General features: G+C 45.4%; 6 protein-coding genes across 6 annotated transcripts; 4 read left to right on the top strand and 2 right to left on the bottom strand.

Moving 5' to 3' along the window:
* Positions 1-7,837: 7,837 nt before the first annotated feature.
* EDB91DRAFT_1050978 (uncharacterized protein) lies at positions 7,838-8,586 on the bottom strand (the record flags this gene model as incomplete). The annotated part of the gene is made up of 2 exons (XM_041313576.1): positions 7,838-8,197; positions 8,317-8,586. Coding segments are annotated over 2 exons (630 nt in total), but the record flags the coding sequence as incomplete, so codon positions are not given.
* Positions 8,587-9,297: 711 nt separating this feature from the next.
* Positions 9,298-10,135, top strand: EDB91DRAFT_1247115 (uncharacterized protein; the record flags this gene model as incomplete). Its single annotated transcript, XM_041322769.1, has 3 exons — positions 9,298-9,783; positions 9,840-9,932; positions 9,983-10,135. 3 exons carry the CDS (start codon positions 9,298-9,300, stop codon positions 10,133-10,135), a joined length of 732 nt encoding a protein of 243 aa, XP_041178492.1.
* Positions 10,136-10,656: 521 nt separating this feature from the next.
* On the bottom strand, positions 10,657-10,929 carry EDB91DRAFT_1051206 (uncharacterized protein; the record flags this gene model as incomplete). The annotated part of the gene is made up of 1 exon (XM_041313595.1): positions 10,657-10,929. A coding segment is annotated over one exon (273 nt), but the record flags the coding sequence as incomplete, so codon positions are not given.
* A 677-nt stretch (positions 10,930-11,606) lies between these two features.
* On the top strand, positions 11,607-12,452 carry EDB91DRAFT_1247116 (uncharacterized protein; the record flags this gene model as incomplete). The annotated part of the gene is made up of 5 exons (XM_041322770.1): positions 11,607-11,798; positions 11,848-11,955; positions 12,004-12,132; positions 12,182-12,269; positions 12,319-12,452. 5 exons carry the CDS (start codon positions 11,607-11,609, stop codon positions 12,450-12,452), a joined length of 651 nt encoding a protein of 216 aa, XP_041178494.1.
* A 1,638-nt stretch (positions 12,453-14,090) lies between these two features.
* EDB91DRAFT_1012171 (uncharacterized protein) lies at positions 14,091-14,687 on the top strand (the record flags this gene model as incomplete). Its single annotated transcript, XM_041312436.1, has 2 exons — positions 14,091-14,525; positions 14,577-14,687. Coding segments are annotated over 2 exons (546 nt in total), but the record flags the coding sequence as incomplete, so codon positions are not given.
* A 2,216-nt stretch (positions 14,688-16,903) lies between these two features.
* On the top strand, positions 16,904-17,350 carry EDB91DRAFT_1247118 (uncharacterized protein; the record flags this gene model as incomplete). Its single annotated transcript, XM_041322771.1, has 1 exon — positions 16,904-17,350. One exon carries the CDS (start codon positions 16,904-16,906, stop codon positions 17,348-17,350), a length of 447 nt encoding a protein of 148 aa, XP_041178496.1.
* Between the last annotated feature and the right edge of the window lie 1,054 nt (positions 17,351-18,404).

Raw genomic sequence — 18,404 nt, forward strand, 5'->3', positions numbered from 1 at the left:
AACATCAATCAGTGACCCTAGCCAGTGCCACGCCCCGATCAAAGCGCTCGCAATCATACTTCGTATGCTTTCGTATGCACGAGTTTAGTCGAATTTCGCTCGGGATCGTAGGGATTTACCTTCACAACTTGGGGCTACCTCGGATCTTCCATAAGTAGCTTGACTCAGCAACTTGAATCGCAACTCACAGCACAGGTATAACATCAAAGTACACGGGTTGCATCTCTATCTTGATGGTGACGCAGCATCATTAGGCTCAAGCTCATGGCTTCCATCAGCTTCCCTTCTCCCTATGCACCCGAAAACCACGACAAGTTTAATTTTTGTCGAGTATCTACTAGACATCTTGATATACCGAAGGTATTGTGTATGAAATAGCGCCGAGTGACACCTGGGAAAGCCACTCGCCCAAGGCAACAAAGGCATGAAACCAGTGCGGAAGCACGATTAGTTCTGGCAGTGTGATGGAGGTGTTTTTTTTTATGAGAATGATATACGTTGACTTGAGTGCGTCGGAGACCCTTTGGCGCATTTGCAAGCATCAGCAGACTTCTGCTTGTCGGGAGGGCAGTGAAGGCCTTGCACGAAACTGAAGACCTAACAGAGCTACTAGCATACTGGCCAAGGCCCAAGGCAACAAGGTAAAACAGTCAGTATGTCGAATTGAATGTCGGACACAATGCCACTTAGTACAGTCACGGTATTACTCTCCATGGGACTGAGGCTTACCAAAGAGCGGTGATGGGTTTCATCGAAATCAAGACAAGCCAGGTCCCTTGATAAAGAAGGAATGACTAGGGAAGAACTAGCATGATGCAGTACTAATAATAAGTAGATCCTGAAAACCGGTTTGTCGGACATCGTTAACCGTGACTAAGCGCTAAGCTCCAGCTATAATTAAAAGTGCAACTCTCACATCGGGGATTCGAATATTTAAGACTGGTTTGAATGTCGTGCGAAATGTCAAAATAATACTTAATATTTAGGTTGTCGTCTAAGCGGATGTAAAATTTCAAATGTTAAAGAGATCTTGCACGACAAGAGAAATATAAAGTATCAGCGAACATTTTGTTACTGTCTGAACATCAATGATAATAAGAAATATAAATATATCTTTAATGCTGGCATAAACTTCAAAATGAAACTTCACATTTAAGACTCGAAAAAACTTCAACTATTGCACGTGACTGAATGTCTGCTCATGTATGAAGTTTAGACCATTGCTTAGATGGGCATTAAGATTCAATATACCCCCTGACAATAAAACGTGAAAATAAATCATCAAGTTTTATCTCCAGATAAAACTGATCGCCCGATGATCACCCACTCACGGCTGAATCATCGCCCACTTACAACGTCATTGCCCACTTAAGTTTGAGATGCAAAATATTATGGGACTAGACAATGAGTTATATACATGTACGCGAACCTATGTAGTAGAGTGAAACTGAAAATCAATCCTGTTTGACAGTAGTCAAACACTGGTGATTTCGGGAGGTGAATGAATGTACTTACACGAGATAGAGATAATATGACTACCGTATCACTTGAAACTGCCCATTGAGCAAAGTGACTAACAACCCAGGATACCTTGACATTTTCCAAATGACTACTTGAGCTTGATGAGTACATTTTAGCAGGAAAACAAGGATACATAGCAAATGGATCAATGGTCTGATTGTGATGCAGGAGGAGCTTGTGGACAGCAAACACCAGTTCACCCATGGGTGTAGCATAGATATGTTGGATACTGCTGGGGACAGGAGACGATAACTGGTCACCCTGAGGATGAAAAAAAACTTGACTATTCCCGATGTGAGTAGAGGCTCTGCTGTAGACAATCCTGTTGAATTTTAGTTGTGTGTGTAATATTGCTGTGCATCGTTTGATAAGCGCAAACAAGTCTTCAGGAACAGCCACAGCTACAGCGGAAGAAGGAGCCTGTAAACTGTCGTCCAAAGGATCTTCAGCAAGTTCTTCACCGAGAGTTGAAGCACTCTTGGGAGCATACGTGCTGTCAAACAGAAATTTGCACTCTTGAATAGCTGGCGGACAATCAGGTTGACTAAGCCAACAGTGAAGTTTTGAAGTTTTGATAAATGAATATAACATGGTAGTTTCCAACTCGCCTTGAAAAGTCAATCCCGCTATTACACACTGGTGTTCTGTAAAGACTCACCAGTCTTATGATTTACTGGAAGACACTGAAGTATTCCAATCAAACGTTCGAAAGGAAAGCACCACCAAGAGTGGGCCGGGCCAAATAGAAGTAGATAGTTGTATATATGGAAGGCAGCGTGGTGATTTGGACGCAGAGCAAAGGTAGGGTATATCTTCTTCAAATTTCCAACATAATGCACAATGTGAGAGCGATACATGTGTGCTCTCTCTGCAGTCATTGTTCGGGCGCATGTGAGATACACCACGCAAACAAGTTCCATAGTATGGTCAAGAACAGCTCTAAGGTGAGTGCCAACTTCATCGGAAGGATGCGAGGTGCCGGCCCCCCACAAGCTCACCAGGGCAATAGGAATGTAGATGGTGATTAGAGAGCGCCATTCGTCCGCTTTCATCGTCCTGGCAGATGCGCTTCTGAAATCACTTGGGACTGAAGTAAACCAAGATGGAACAATTATCTGCTGGATGACATCTCGGACACAATGAAGGGCATCTAGAGAACCAAGCTGAAGCTCCTTCTCAGGAGCAGCAAAAGGTTTCCCACAGTGCTGAGAACAAACATAAAAAAACTCGCAACAAAGTAGACATATTAAGAACTTACCCATTCCATGAGAGCTTTGATGTAGTCGATTTTGAACAATCTACTAGATTTCTGGGGAGTGCATTGCAAGGCCTCGCAAACAAACTTGAGAGGTCCCGTATTCTTGCGAAACAGCGAATTTTTTAGGTTATCCAGATTTTTGTCATTGGAAGACAACTGGGAAACAAGAAGGGTGCATATAGCAGCAACCTGAGTCATTTCCTTCAAAGTCATCCCTGGAGGCATATCGCCTAAGTCGCATGAAAAGGCCAGAGGGGATAAAGTCGATGAAGTGGTTGCTGTAGTCAAACTGAGAAGGTTACGAGAGTGATGCTGGACTAAACCTTCCAATATACAATGCATCGGGTCGACAACAAGCTGGCACGAGGGATCCCAGTATGGCAAATGCCACATCTCTGAATAGCACACACTGTGAGCTTTGAATAGTTTCTCTCGTTCAGAGGTCGTCACAGCATCCCTCCACCGCTCAGCGAACTTCCGGAGTTCATCTTTATCATGAGGTTTCCAGCTTTCGAAGTCCACTCTACCGTACATGGTCTTATGGTAGCAATTGCACGCGCTACAAAAAAAATGGTTATTGGTTCCAGCTAAAGAAGCAAGATGTCGAGTGGCAGGAAGATCACAAACAGCCAAAACAATAGCACTGTGAGCGAGCCGGCCAGTAGGAAAACAAGCAGTCTTGGAAAAATTGATGCTGCGCTCCCATGAGTCTACCATGTCATCGATAAGTGGCTGGATGTAGTGATTGAGATGCTCGAGGGACGGCTAGTTTTGGACCCGGGATGATTCCTGCAAGATACATGTTTTCAGGCTTATACCTGATATCCAATGGTAGATTCAAGCATGCCATAGAGATGATGCCAGAGGATTTGTTAGCACCATGCAAATTCATGCCCTCCGGGTTGAAGAAGTCCATGTGAAGGGCGAAGCATAGCGCCCTTCATCTCCTCTATCAATAAAAAGTGAACCTGGGTCTGGGCCACAAAATTGATGGAGAAACTGAGCCTCGAATGCGTGTTTCATCAAAGGTGGATGGGGGGAATTGATTGAGTCTTGCAAATTGTCGCAGGCTTGATCCATCGCCCCCTCGATATCTGTACAGGAGAGGAGACCGGCGAGGTAGTCTTTAAAATTGTGGTAAACAAATGTCTTCTTCGGTCACACTACTCCATCAGGGCCATGGCTGAGCAATGACTTGCCACATTCGGCCTCTGGCGTGGGGTGGTGTGTGCAACGTTCAGGATATATAGGAACAGTTGAGCCGTCTGCATGATGGGGGCTGTAAGTGCAGTGACAGCTGGAGCAGACCACATATACAACAGTTTTCTTGGTGAGATGGAATCTTGAGAGCGTGGTGTTGAAATTCATTGGAATTTGCCTGAGCACATTTTGATGGGAAGAGCTGAGGCTACCATCTGATCTCTGGAAAGCAAGGAATAACATGATTGAAATAAGTCCCAAGAGGAAATTGCAGGCTCGCTTACTGACCCCCATGATGACTTTACACACCACAGTGATGAATAAGGCGACCTGTGCGATTTCATCACACTGATCCAGTGGAGATTCATGGTGAACATCTATTGACTATTCAGAACACGATCATGATGAAGATAGTCAACTCTTACTGGTATCAAATTTGACTGCTGCATGTAAGTCCATTTCGGGAGGCTTTTGACTGTTGAACTGGGCTTCTAAGCCATCTATCTCCAACATAATTGCCCTCTTCCATGTGATCACAAGGTCTGCATTTCGTTTGACGTTCTCCACAGCTGTGCGCAGCAATAGTAGCTTGCAACCAACATCATTGGAATTACCTGCAAGTAACAACCAAAAGCACCGCTGAATGTGGAACTCTATGTTATCAAGGACTGTCAAGGCCTTCACAGTTGGCTGATGTGTGATCTTTTGGGAGACGTCGCCAGCAATGGTGACTCTGGGTTCACGGGTAACAAAAGGATCTAGCAAAGTGGGTTGCTCAAGATCATCTGCCAGAGCCATAATAGATAATGGTGGAGTGGGATTGGGGTGAGAAACAGGCGGTTCATTGTTGATAAGGGTGAGTGCGTGGAGCTGTGAGACTAACAAATCCGTGATGACGTCCATATGGGGAGAGCCAGTGGCAGCATGTTCTGCTTGGGTACATTTGGTGCGTTGTAGATGTGCAGCCATATGTTATGACTAACATTCACCGAATGGTAAAGATCAGATCACAACCACTAGGACTCGGTCACAGTTGATGATGAACAAGATAGGATTGAGTGTGAACGTCTAGGTCTACTACAACTGTAGAGAACAAAGAGGTTAAGTCTAAGGAGTACTTACACTAACTAACCTACTTATATACATAACATTGAATAGGAGTTATCTGAGTCTAAAAGAAATCAGCCAATGAGAACAGAGTCGTACAATACTGCGGATGACTGAGCATGACATCATGATATATAAGCAGGTGAGTAATATGGCAACTAAACAGAAACCCAAGCTCCAACCGATTCTTCTTTGGGAAGCGAGATTGTTCTAGCCCATGGAGTAGGGGAGCCAATTGGAGAAACCATGGGTGATATATGAAGAGGTGAAGGTGTGACAGTAAGTGAGGTCATGTGATCGGTTCGGTAACTAGAAGTAGCCGGAGGGAAGCTGAGGAATGAAAAATGGTTCGTATTTGGAATTCGTGACACCATAAGACGTTCTGCGATGAGTACCCCCTTAGGGGTGCCATCCTCAGCATGATCACCGGTTTTGATGCATTCCTCACAGAAGCACCATTTGAACTGTGAGCGAGACACAGGCATGAGGAGCGGGGCGAAAATAAGACAGCTTCGTTTCAGCCATGGAAGTTGATTCAGGATGGTCACCAATAGCAATGACAGTATGTACTGTCATTTCTATGAATTGGATGGGAGCGAGAGTTGTAGAATTGGAGAGCCAGAAATGACTGCATAGGCAAGCTTTTAAGTCAGATGAACAACAATGATAGAAGAAACAACTCGCAATTTCCAGTAATGAAATAACAAGACAGCAGTAAGCCTTGTACAGAAATATGATGTTCATTACAAGAACTACCAAACAAGGAAATATAACTCTGTTGTCAGGGAGAGCTGGCAGCAACCTGAGCTTGGTGTGGACTGATCGTTGGCAATGAAAGCAGAGAACGCCGGGCAGCACGACTGTACATACAGTCATGCCCTGGAAAAGGTCGTTGAAGGTCATTGTTAATGAGTTTCCACCCAAGTTATTTCTGCGATAGGCAGTCCCATAAAAGACCAGAAGGATGTTAAACCCATGATCAATATGGGATGAAGGGTCCTATGGAAGACCAGGGAAAAGATGTTAAACCTATGATCAATAAGAGGAGAATAATGTCATGACGACTCACTTCATAGATCTGCAGCTTCTGCCCAAGTTGTTTCTGCGATAGGCGGTCCAATGAAAGAGCAGGGTAAGGATGTTAAACCCATGATCAATATCGCAAAGGGCTGCCACGGATGTCAAACCAGGAAGCGATGGATGTTGACTTGGAGTTGGGACGTTGGCGGTGGTGATGAAAGTAGAGAACGCCGGGCACGACCATACATACAGTCATGCCCTGGAGAAGGTCGTGAAAGGTCGCTGTCGACTAGAAGGTGAGGAAGGTCGTTGTCGACAAGGAGAATGGCAGGCTCAACAGTACAAACCGTCGAACCTCCTAGAAGAAGGTAGTAAAGAACTTAGTAATAGTAATAAAGATGAGGGACTTAGAACTTTGGCGACGAAAGCGCCCAACAATCACAAACAACCATATTCGGAAATTGTTACATAACATTGACTGCTCAAGCCTTTCAACCCCAATGTTTATCACAACTATGAGCACAACAGTATGTACTGTCGTGCTCATCAAGTTCATCATTTCCATCTTCGGAGCACAACGGTATGTACTGTCATGTCTCATGTGTTTCAATAAATCCCATTATCACCCACCTCGCCAACTCCATCCTTTTTTGCTGATCAAGCCATCAACTCCTCCAGGTCATCCCCTCTACCATACATACAGTAGAGTGGGCGATGGATAATCCGCCTTCACTTACTGCGATCCTTTAGATCATGTTGGTCCATTCCTCCATACATCCTCTGAGTCAGGTAAGCTCCAATTGTTGACAGATCCAACCATTAATCAACCAATAAGTCCAGCCATCAACACCCATCATCTCCTCCACCGTACATACAGTGGAGTGGGCAATGGCTAATTCGCTTTCGCTTATTGCGACCCCTTGGATCACGTTGGACCATCCCATCCATCTTCTATGTCAGGTAACCAAGTCGTTTGTTAAAAATCCAACCCCATTGACCAACCGTTAACCCCTCCACCATACATACAGTGGAGGGGGAATTGACTTATTGTATGTCCATCTACCCAATGCGGTGGAGGGCATAATGCAAAACCTATGTCTATGTTCAACTAGTGTGCTACATGTACTGGACGAGAGATAGGTCCTTCGTCTCTTCACCTCCTTTTGCTGCTCGCAGGTAATCAGTATTGTGCTTGCCCCTATGTTCATCTTTGTCTATCTCTCCATCCACTTCTTGAGCTAGCTCCATGAGCTTTGCCACTAATTCCCGGAGCATCATAATGTCATTTTTGACGTATCCTTCAGTCGGCCCTTCCTTATTGTCCTTCTCGATATCTACATACTTGTCAAATATAATGGCAGCTTGGACACACTGTGAAAAGTCATTGGTCACATTAATCATTGTTGCCGGAGTCATGTACCCATGTACGTGGTTCAGTGTGCTATCCTAAAGGTGCGCTAGTTAGATCCCTGCTGACCAACTGGCCCACTTACCAAAAAGCTGTCTCTATAATTTATCAGCAGGAAGACACTCATAGATAGCAGTGCCAGTAGTTGTGTCAACATCACCAGTATGTGCGACAGGGACCAGTAATCCCCTGAGGGCGCCTTGGATACCTTTGGCACTGCGTAGTCATATGCCCATATCTTGATTGTAGTTTTCCCATGCCCTGGCACGGGCGAAGTGCTGGCAATTGTGCAGTGGCCATTGAGATCACGTGTCTAAACCAGTTTAGTGACATTCTTTCCAACTAGTCTTAATACTTATGGATATTGTTTGCACAAGGCCAGTGTCCGCGTGGTGGAGGGTTTCAAGTATCTGCCCCGTCTTCCGATCAAATATGTATACTAGCCCATGGTCACTTCCTCCCACAACTACCTTGCCTTCTTCCCCAAATGCCACTTGCTTCGGGACAGACACACTTGGCAAACCAGTTGCAAATGTTCGAACAAGCTCACCATCACCTTCAAGGCGATATAATGTAAAGCCGTCTGTTGCATTATCTACAATGAAAATTCCCCACTTTGAGTACACCACAGCATGACCACTATATAATGTCAGTAACGCGCCCAGGTCAAGAGCTGGTAGTTCCTCACATCACTGATTTGCAGCTAATTTCTTGCACTATGTTGTCATCTTCATCCTTCAGTTTCATGCTGTTCAGCTCTCAGCATCAGGCAATAGGCAATGAAAGTATGCAGTGGAAGGACTGACAAGTTGCCATCATAGAGCCCGAACACATAGATGCTCCGGTTATCTGCAAACGCTACTGACTTGGGCACCGTATTTTCAAGTCGCACTGCAAAGACGGACTGGAGCTGTGAGCTTGTGTTGAGCGTCAGAACCTGAACCATTTTGTCTCTAGTTCCAACTACAATTCGCAGGTTGCCTTCAGAGGAAGTTGAATGCCATGACAAGCATGTGATCTCAAAACCTGTTCCCAGTCTCCTGGTGCATATTTCCTGGAATTTTTCCTGTTGGTGTCAACAGACGGTTGAACAGCAAACCTAGGCCCTTACATCTGTGAGACTGTGTCACAAACATACAATATAACCCAGGCCTGTTCCATAACAGAGGGTTTCTGCCGTGGTTTTCATAGTTGTGGCCCAGATTGCGCAACTGACTGTTCCCCTTGATTCATGATGATTAGCCGAAGATGTGAGTTCTTTCCGAGATTTGATATCCCAGAGTTTGATTCCCTCGGTACCTGTTTGTTTGTTAGCCCTGTCTATGATTGAGTTTCTGCTTTCTTACCACCGCATGCAAGCAGGTGTCCATCATTAGAAATCACAAGTGCATGGATAGAGCCATTATAGGCAGTTAAATGAGTGAGCAGCTTGTAACACAGTGGCTGCGCTGACTTGTTGAACAATGCAAGGAAGGACATTATGATATGATCCGCTGTAGTCACCTGCTCACAATGTATTTATCTGTACTTCTCATTTGTTTTCAAATACTTTTGTATTGTTACTGTATTTGTTTGATTCCATGGTAACTTTATAGTCATTGTCGACACCATTTGTGTAGTGCTATTCTGCTATTCTTCTTATTCTTATTCTTTGTAAGTGCTATTCTTGGTTACCATTTTCGAAGCCCCTTATTGTTTTTGCTCAATATGGTAGTCTGTTGAATGCTTTACCTCTCATGAACCGTCCTTAAGTTCCAGGTAGCTACTCGGTTCTTTCTCTATCATGTGCAGTACTACAATTGTTCCACCTTTCTATGACTTGGAGCCTGGTGCTCCACCACCTCTTCCCCCAATGCTCATGGACCAGCTGGAGCTGTTTGGCAATGCCAATCGTTGCCCAACTACACTTATTGCCGATGAAATCCTAGTTCCTAAAGCTAGTATCATTCCCACTGCAAGGGCTTCGTCATCTACACCCACCCCTGAATCCAAGCTTGCGAAGCAGATGTGCAAGCATTCTGATTGCTCTTCCTCTCCATACACCAAGAAAGTCACTTCCACGCACTCCCATTCTCGAATGCCTTCACCCTCAGATTCCTCAGGCTCTTTGGATTCTTTCTCAAATAGCGACTCCTCAACTTCGAGCATGAGTTTATCAGAAGACTCAAATATTCCTAAACCTGCCGGTGAACCTGGGCGTCCGGGGCGTGGGGGGTACACACTTCGCGAAGCTTTAGATTGGAATCCAAAGGCATATGCAAAATTCAAGGTTTGCAAATTGTCATTGTACCCTTTGTATTGCAAATTAACTCACGAATTCCTAAGAGGTCTATGCATAGTCTCATCGAGGACCACCTTGACACGACAAAATGCGCTTCTGCCCAAAGTCCCGTGCTATTGGATGTCGTGCATGGCAAGGTGAACAGTTTTGCAGAGTCTCAATATTGTCAATGAACTTATCATCTCAGGCACTCGACAACTTCCCAGACCTTGACAATTATAACAACTTGTGGCCAGTCAACGATTTGATCATGACATGCCTGAAATACACGTCTGGTCGTGCAAGACGAAAGGTGGGAGAAATGGCTGTAGGCAAGAGCAAGAGCAAGGTCAGGAAGTGATACCCCCACTGCATTAGATGTCTCCATCATTATTACGTGCTGTATGCATTCTATGTTAAGCTGGCATTCCAAAATCAAGCATATTCATTCACGGTATCAGACAGGATGGAATACCAACTAGTAACCATGAGTTTTATGCGCATCAGGGAGAGCGAAACTACATCATGCAAGTCGTCTGCGAAGCTACCTAGAACCCATCAGTATCAGTTCAAGCCGGCGCTTTCGAACATTTGGTCAAGATCATCATGGCACTGTACTACAACAATATGGCATTCTATATGGAACGGATCTTGTTTGGCATATATCTGCAGTCCAGCTGAGAAATTCAGTATGTAATAATGCTTTTGTAGTCTAGGAAATTATACTACTCCACACCTTGCAGCTGACCAACAATTGGTACAAGTGCTCAAGGGTTTCACAAGAGTAAGATCATGTGGGAGCCTAGCTCTTGGACGACTACTTATGCTTTGCGCAAAGCTGAAAAGATAGTTATGGTAGGCTCAATAGATCATCGAGTTTACTCACTGGTAAATTATAAAGTCAGCAAGCGCATTATCGCTGGCTCGCATGTTCACAACTGAGGGATGGTTGGCTCCAACCCTCATAACAACTGCATTGCCTTGGAACTTATGATAACCCCTGCTAAGAAGCACATTGGCTCTGAGATGAAGATGTCGCTTGAAGAAGATGCAGAATCGATAGATGTGTCTCCCTTCGCACACATTCACGAAACAGTTGTGAACATAAGGCTGCATGGTAGCCTCCTCGAGAAGACTTTCAGGAACAGGAAAACGCTGAGCAGTGTGTGAGCGGCCAGAGCAACACAGTCAACTATAGTGACCTGACGGGGTCTGGTCCACAATGCTGAATATAGCCTGCACCACAGGTGAAGCTCCAGGATCTGATTTGAAGGTAAATAAAGGGTGTGAGGTAGTAAGTGATAACTTACAGCAGATGTTGGAAGGATATATGTGCGAGTGTTTACCATCTGATTGTAATTCAATCAAGGCAATAATCTAAGAAGTGGGCGATGAATGTGGGCGATGAAAGCGGGCGATGGAAGCAGGCTATAGCAGCGATCCGTCTTTTAATAACTTCACGTGCTGAGTCAAAGACAATAACCATAATTGTTCAGGGGATGTAGTTGACAAAAAAAATAGTGGAGAGCCAAACCGAAGCATGATAATACTGCAATGATAATCCTGCAGCGCTAGTTGTCAAGGGTAATTGTATGAAGTAATATATTCCTGTTAATACATTGGTCGCCAAGGGTAATTGTACAAGGTAATTGTAAGAGTGAATAGAGCAAAAGATAATTGAAAGCAATGAAGATGAACCTGGACCTGTTGGAACTTCTGTTGTTCATTCATACAACAAGATGTCTAAAAGAATCAAGACAAAAATGCATGCACATAACTTAAAAAGACCCAGGAATGATGTTTGCAAACTGATGATGGATTATTGCCCCATTATGAGTGTCAATAACATTGACATCGACATGCAACATCCTGAGTTTCAGCCAGAAGACGTACAAACATCTCATGACACAGATTTATTTGGTGACGATGAAGATGACGATAAGGGTGCTGGTGACTTCGTGGATGCTCTCAGTCAGCCTCCCACCAGTGTGCCGCGACTCAACAAGAGGGCCAGAGATGAAGTGGTGTGTAGATAGTACAAGTCAGCTTCCATGACTCATAATGCCCATCCAGATATCTGGGAAGCATCACTTTCGTGAATTTGACTATTTGCAGATACTTCGCCAGACTGTGTATGAACAACAAGAACATATTAACAATATTATACAGGAAACTGAAGCGGTACGCACGAGAAACTCATTGAAAATACACTGCTGATCATACCGGCAGATACACCGAGAAGCTCAAGACCACATTGAGGAGCAACAATGTATTGCAGAAGAAGAGCGTGAGTGCCACATGCACGATTTCAATGAGCAATGGGAAGCAGCTCTGAGAGAGCGAGAGCGGGAAAAGCAAGTAAGTGCAACAGATGCATTCAGTCAGATGCATGCTTACAAGTTAATAGGAAATTCACACATGGCAAGAGCAGCAGCAAGCACTGCTGAGGAAGAACATTGCTGAAGAACTAGCACGGTGTGGGGAACGTCCCCACTGTAGGCCCATATCCCGTATAATTCCCATGCCTTCCCACCATTTTCCCAGTGCATTCCGCTACCATCCCGCTACCCATCTGCATCTTCCCCGAGCCATCCGCTACACGGAACCAAGCAGAACCAAGCAGAACCAAGCGGAACCCAGCGGAACAATCGCGTACCACATGCATCATATCCTTTTAGCCTTCGGAACATCCTCCTCCGTCCTGTCCTTATCCTTCCATCCTTGCTGGTGAGTACTAGCTATGTTCCCCATGTTACTAACATGTTCCTATCTCATTTCATATGTGTTACAGTACTTATACGGATCCTTCTACTACTCGGGACCGATTCCTTATCTCACAGCCTCACCCGGTTGTAGCATAGCGCATTTTGGAACCCCTTCCTATATAGGTAGCAATAGATGGGATCTTAGTTTTTTTACCTTCTGATAGACTCGACTCCACTTCCACTTACAGAGTACTTCCCAGTACTCCACTCACTGTCTAAAATATCTTCCCAAATCTATTCCTGATCACATTGCATCATTCCCGCCCCCGTGAGTTCTGCTCGAAATTCCCAACATCGGATCTGACGACTTGGAGCAAGTACCAGACACAAGCCTGGTCCGACTTTGCCCAACCATCCTCCTGCAGGCTCGTAGTTTCTTTTCCCTCCGTTTGTTCCCCATTAGTTCTGTTTGTTCCCTGTTTGTTCTGTTTGTTCCACATTAGTTCAGTTAGTTCCGCTTGTCGCACATTAGTTCCGCTCATCGTGCACTGAGTTCCACTCGTCGGGAACCCTCCACATCTTTGTGTTCCCAGTCCTTGTAAGGACCAGAACCCTTTGGGTCGCTAGACAGAGTCTAGTCTTTGTTTCCTCACACTTATTTGAGGACTCGCTATCCAGTAGCAATCCCCTCGGGATGAGTCTAAGTCTCGCACCCTTGTTAGACTTCTGAATCACCCAGAGTCTATTTTCCTCACCCACAACGGCATGAAGCAAAAATAAGTGCAAGAAAAGACCAAGAGGTGAGAAAGAACAACTGACCAAGGAATTACTAATGATGGCAAGTAGTTGACTGAAGAACTGGCACGACACAACGCAGATTTAAATACAAGAAAAAATCAAGAGGTGGGGAAGAACGACTGAACACGGGAATCACTAATGATGTCAAGCAGTTAGAAGAATGCGAGAGAGCCATTTTTGCCGAAATGGAGCAAAGGCTACAACTAGAAATAGAAAAAATGAAGGTAGAAAAAGAGAACAAGCTTGCTAACATGGAGCAGCGCTTCACAAGACACAGTAGGCAACAGCATGCGGCCACAGAAATCGGCACAAATCCCACCTGAAGGAACGCTCAACAGCCACCCCAAATGCCCCAGAAACCACAGTTCAAGACTCCGTGCCTCAAGACAATCAAAAAGATCAGGAAGGCACGTGGAACAACACGCAAGATGCGCCTGGTATCTGTAGTAGAGGTAAGTACTAAGCAGTTGGAACTCGTTTTAAACTCACATCATAGCAGGACACTGACGACCCTATGGAAACACATCGAGAACGATCAGCGACGATTGAGCAAGAGCCACAGCAATTTCAGCCTGACAACATCTACCCTATGTCTGCAATGGAAAATGCGATCTCCAAAGGCATAGAGGCGGCACTCAGACACATCCTTGTCGATAAGGATATCCTGACATCCACGAAGTGTAGTCCTCGAAGGAAAAAGAAGCAGGATGATGAAATAGGATAGAAAGGGCTGCAGAATTGAGCCATGAAAGAGACTTCCTTCTTGTGAGAGTTAAATTTTTGATGTATATGCTGATGCTAAGCATGAAGTAGGGTGAAATCCGGCATCTCCTCAAAGATACCTTCAGTATATCTCAAGATGCAGATTTTATTGTGCACCAACCAGCGGATCGTGAAGATGTGTACTTGTACAAGTACGAAGATGGCCCAGGCCCCAACACCCAGAATCTGGCCTTTGATCTCAAACACGGATTTAACACCCCCTGGAATGCGAAAATTCTCGATATTCTCCTTGAAGAATTGAAGAAGAGGAGTGTAGAAGAGGAGTGGCCATTCCGGAGGTTGGATGGCTATTATAAGGCGATACTTGAAGATCGCTACAAGCGGCTGTGGATGGTCTGGAGAGCAGCACAACCAAAGGTTACAGCAAAGGGCAGCTTGGAGACTGCAGCAGAAGTGGAGGAGAGGTTAATTGCAAAAAGAGGTGAAAATCTGAAATCAGTTCACCAAACAACTCGTCGGCAAAATGTATGTCCGCAGCATGATCTCAAGGCTCTTTGGATACTAATGCGTCTATAGAAATATCTCCGCAGAGCAAAAGTTCTGGAGCAAGTTATTGAGCTGAAGAAAGATGGTGAGGACAATGACCTACCAGCTTGGCAGTGGCTTCAAAAACTAATCAAGACGCTGGGAGATGGGGGTATGAGTTCAGAAGAAAGTGACATAGAAAACGACGTCGAATGCATACTCTGGGTCAAGAACATGGCATGGTGTCGTGGGATAGAGTGAGAACTGAATATCATTGATAACCAGAGAGTGTTGGATGATGAAATTTTCGCGCCCCAGGGTTCCAAACCAATGAAAAGAATACACGCATCAGGAAATTTGACAACTGTACGGAACCCGGTCACTGGATTACCCAAGGCCCTATACAACGGCGGATGGTTTGATGGTCTTACTGGAGGTCAGGTAGAAAGGTTGAATGTGTCAGATGAGACGTTCCGATGGATGACAGTTGGGGTAGCATAGTAGCGTGTTGAATAGACGGTGTAAGCGAACTGCAGGGAACAGAAGATAAGTCAATTCCCCCTCCACTGTATGTATGGTGGAGGGGTTAACGGTTGGTCAATGGGGTTGGATTTTTAACAAACGACTTGGTTACCTGACATAGAAGATGGATGGGATGGTCCAACGTGATCCAAGGGGTCGCAATAAGCGAAAGCGAATTAGCCATTGCCCACTCCACTGTATGTACGGTGGAGGAGATGATGGGTGTTGATGGCTGGACTTATTGGTTGATTAATGGTTGGATCTGTCAACAATTGGAGCTTACCTGACTCAGAGGATGTATGGAGGAATGGACCAACATGATCTAAAGGATCGCAGTAAGTGAAGGCGGATTATCCATCGCCCACTCTACTGTATGTATGGTAGAGGGGATGACCTGGAGGAGTTGATGGCTTGATCAGCAAAAAAGGATGGAGTTGGCGAGGTGGGTGATAATGGGATTTATTGAAACACATGAGACATGACAGTACATACCGTTGTGCTCCGAAGATGGAAATGATGAACTTGATGAGCACGACAGTACATACTGTTGTGCTCATAGTTGTGATAAACATTGGGGTTGAAAGGCTTGAGCAGTCAATGTTATGTAACAATTTCCGAATATGGTTGTTTGTGATTGTTGGGCGCTTTCGTCGCCAAAGTTCTAAGTCCCTCATCTTTATTACTATTACTAAGTTCTTTACTACCTTCTTCTAGGAGGTTCGACGGTTTGTACTGTTGAGCCTGCCATTCTCCTTGTCGACAACGACCTTCCTCACCTTCTAGTCGACAGCGACCTTTCACGACCTTCTCCAGGGCATGACTGTATGTATGGTCGTGCCCGGCGTTCTCTACTTTCATCACCACCGCCAACGTCCCAACTCCAAGTCAACATCCATCGCTTCCTGGTTTGACATCCGTGGCAGCCCTTTGCGATATTGATCATGGGTTTAACATCCTTACCCTGCTCTTTCATTGGACCGCCTATCGCAGAAACAACTTGGGCAGAAGCTGCAGATCTATGAAGTGAGTCGTCATGACATTATTCTCCTCTTATTGATCATAGGTTTAACATCTTTTCCCTGGTCTTCCATAGGACCCTTCGTCCCATATTGATCATGGGTTTAACATCCTTCTGGTCTTTTATGGGACCGCCTATCGCAGAAATAACTTGGGTGGAAACTCGTTGACAATGACCTTCAACGACCTTTTCCAGGGCATGACTGTATGTACAGTCGTGCCACCCGGCGTTCTCTGCTTTCATTGCCAATGATCCACACCAAGCTCAGGTCGCCGCCAGCTCTCCCTCTCTTCAGACTTTGCATAAGATTCTAATACATACCTGTGTCCAAAATCATTTTCTTAATCATCGGAAAATGTCATCTTCATTCAGTAGTTCTTTACTCCACGTCTCAAGCCACATAGTCGAAATCCTGTTTTTAATTTTAATTTTCTCCACTCATCTCACGCCACAGCCCTGGCATTGTTCTGTTTTCCTCCACTTGTCTCAATCCACACAGACCACAGACCACACCCCCTGGTATTGTTGCCACTGATATGGTAATTGTTTGTTGAAACTCCACTACGTCTATATTAGATGCACCAAACTTCTCTCATTTTGTTACCTTCTTCCTTATCTAACGTGACAGTTTGTACTGTTGCGGTAGTCTTGACTGCGATATTCTCAATGTCTCTGATCTAGACCTAACATAACAGTTTGTACTGTTGTGATAGTCTTGACTGCGAACGTCTCTCGTCTTGACTGTGATATTCTCAATGTCTCTCATCTAAACCTAACGTAACAGTTTGTACTGTTGCGGTAGTCTTGACTGTGATACTCTTTGCGTCTCCTCACTTCCATGAGTAACAATCTCCATGTCATCATCCGTGATGGGCAGGTTTATACCTCTCTCACTGCACACTCCCTTCCTGACGTCATACCTCACAAACCTCCTTGGGATCCTCACAAAGACTACAACTGTTCTCCCAACGATAGTAATACGCTACTCACTACTCGCTGGGCATACGGAACTCGTCCGTGGTTTCCCCTTGTACCTTTGAATCCTAGCTTTGATGGGCCGATCTTTGGATGCCTCAACCACTCCAGGTTTTCCCTCCTTACAGAGGTAGATCCATCGGGAAAGCACATTCTCCACCGTGATATTTGGGCAAAATGGGTCAACTTAGAGCAGAAACTGCTCTGGTGCCAGGAACATTTGGGTGCTGGATTATTCATTCCGTGGGGGACTAAACTTCCACGCGCTCCGAACTACCTATGGGTACCAACGGTCGCATGCAGACGCTAGCGTTGCTAAGAAGGTTGCAATAAGGTCGTGTGATGCATTTCTATGTAAGTCAACCAGTTTATTTATTGTTTGTGATTGCCTGACGGATTTCCAGTAATTGCCGCCACCTGCTCATGGTACATCATGAGTCATTGATACCAAGGTGCCAATCAGTGGACGGCTATCTTAACGAGTGACCCCCGACATCCCATACCCGCTGAATGGGTTCTTGAGTTGTCGCGCTCATTCATTGGAGATCTGACGACAAACGTGCCACGTACGGGAGCCTTGATCTCTTCCATTCACTGTCCTTGGCAAGTTCAATTGCCCATGTTTGAGAAATTCTCGCTTCCGATTTGGGTCCGCGTTTCTCAGAATACTTCTGCCGCCGTTGATTCTACTTTGCGTCATTATATCGCATCTCCGGCAGCTATCGCCCGTGCGACCAAGGAAGCCCAAAGGAAGCAGACGCCTGACACTTGGGGTTGGGGTGAGCCGGACTATAGTATGTGGGGTTGACCAGAGGACAACACTCAGAGTGTCCTTAACTGGGACGATAGTGCCCTTGGATGGGGTCAGAACAGTGGGGCACAGCCCGTGTCTGATGTTCCTGAAGCACATGTGGACTCTCTGTTCCCAGTCTCCCAACCCCACTCTGGACAGAGGCGAGGAGAAGACTGGAAGACATTCTTTGCGTGGCGCCGTCAGGAGAACAAGAGGAAAGAGGAGACAGAGACACCAGCTCAACGGCAGTCACATCAGAGCCGTGAGCGGGTAGCCATGAACCACAGCATTCCTGGCAAATCCAACACAGTCGTGGTGTTTGAATGGCAACCTAATGACGAGTTTGGCAGCTTTCGTCAATGCATCTGTCTCACAAAGGCTGAGATACCAATGACTTGGATGTCGTATAGCAAATCTACCAGGGTATATGATTCGTTCTGTAATGAGTGGGACTTGTGTGATGCATTGGATCTTACCAGCAGTTCCTGATGGCGATTGGGAGGAAGATGATTTCACGCCTGCTGTCTGCTCCTTCTGAACCTGCCCCTGCTCCCCCTGCCCCTCCACCACC

This window comes from Suillus paluster (genome assembly GCF_016628075.1).
Source record: "Suillus paluster strain FC165 chromosome Unknown EDB91scaffold_18, whole genome shotgun sequence".
NCBI classification, from domain to species: domain Eukaryota; kingdom Fungi; phylum Basidiomycota; class Agaricomycetes; order Boletales; family Suillaceae; genus Suillus; species Suillus paluster.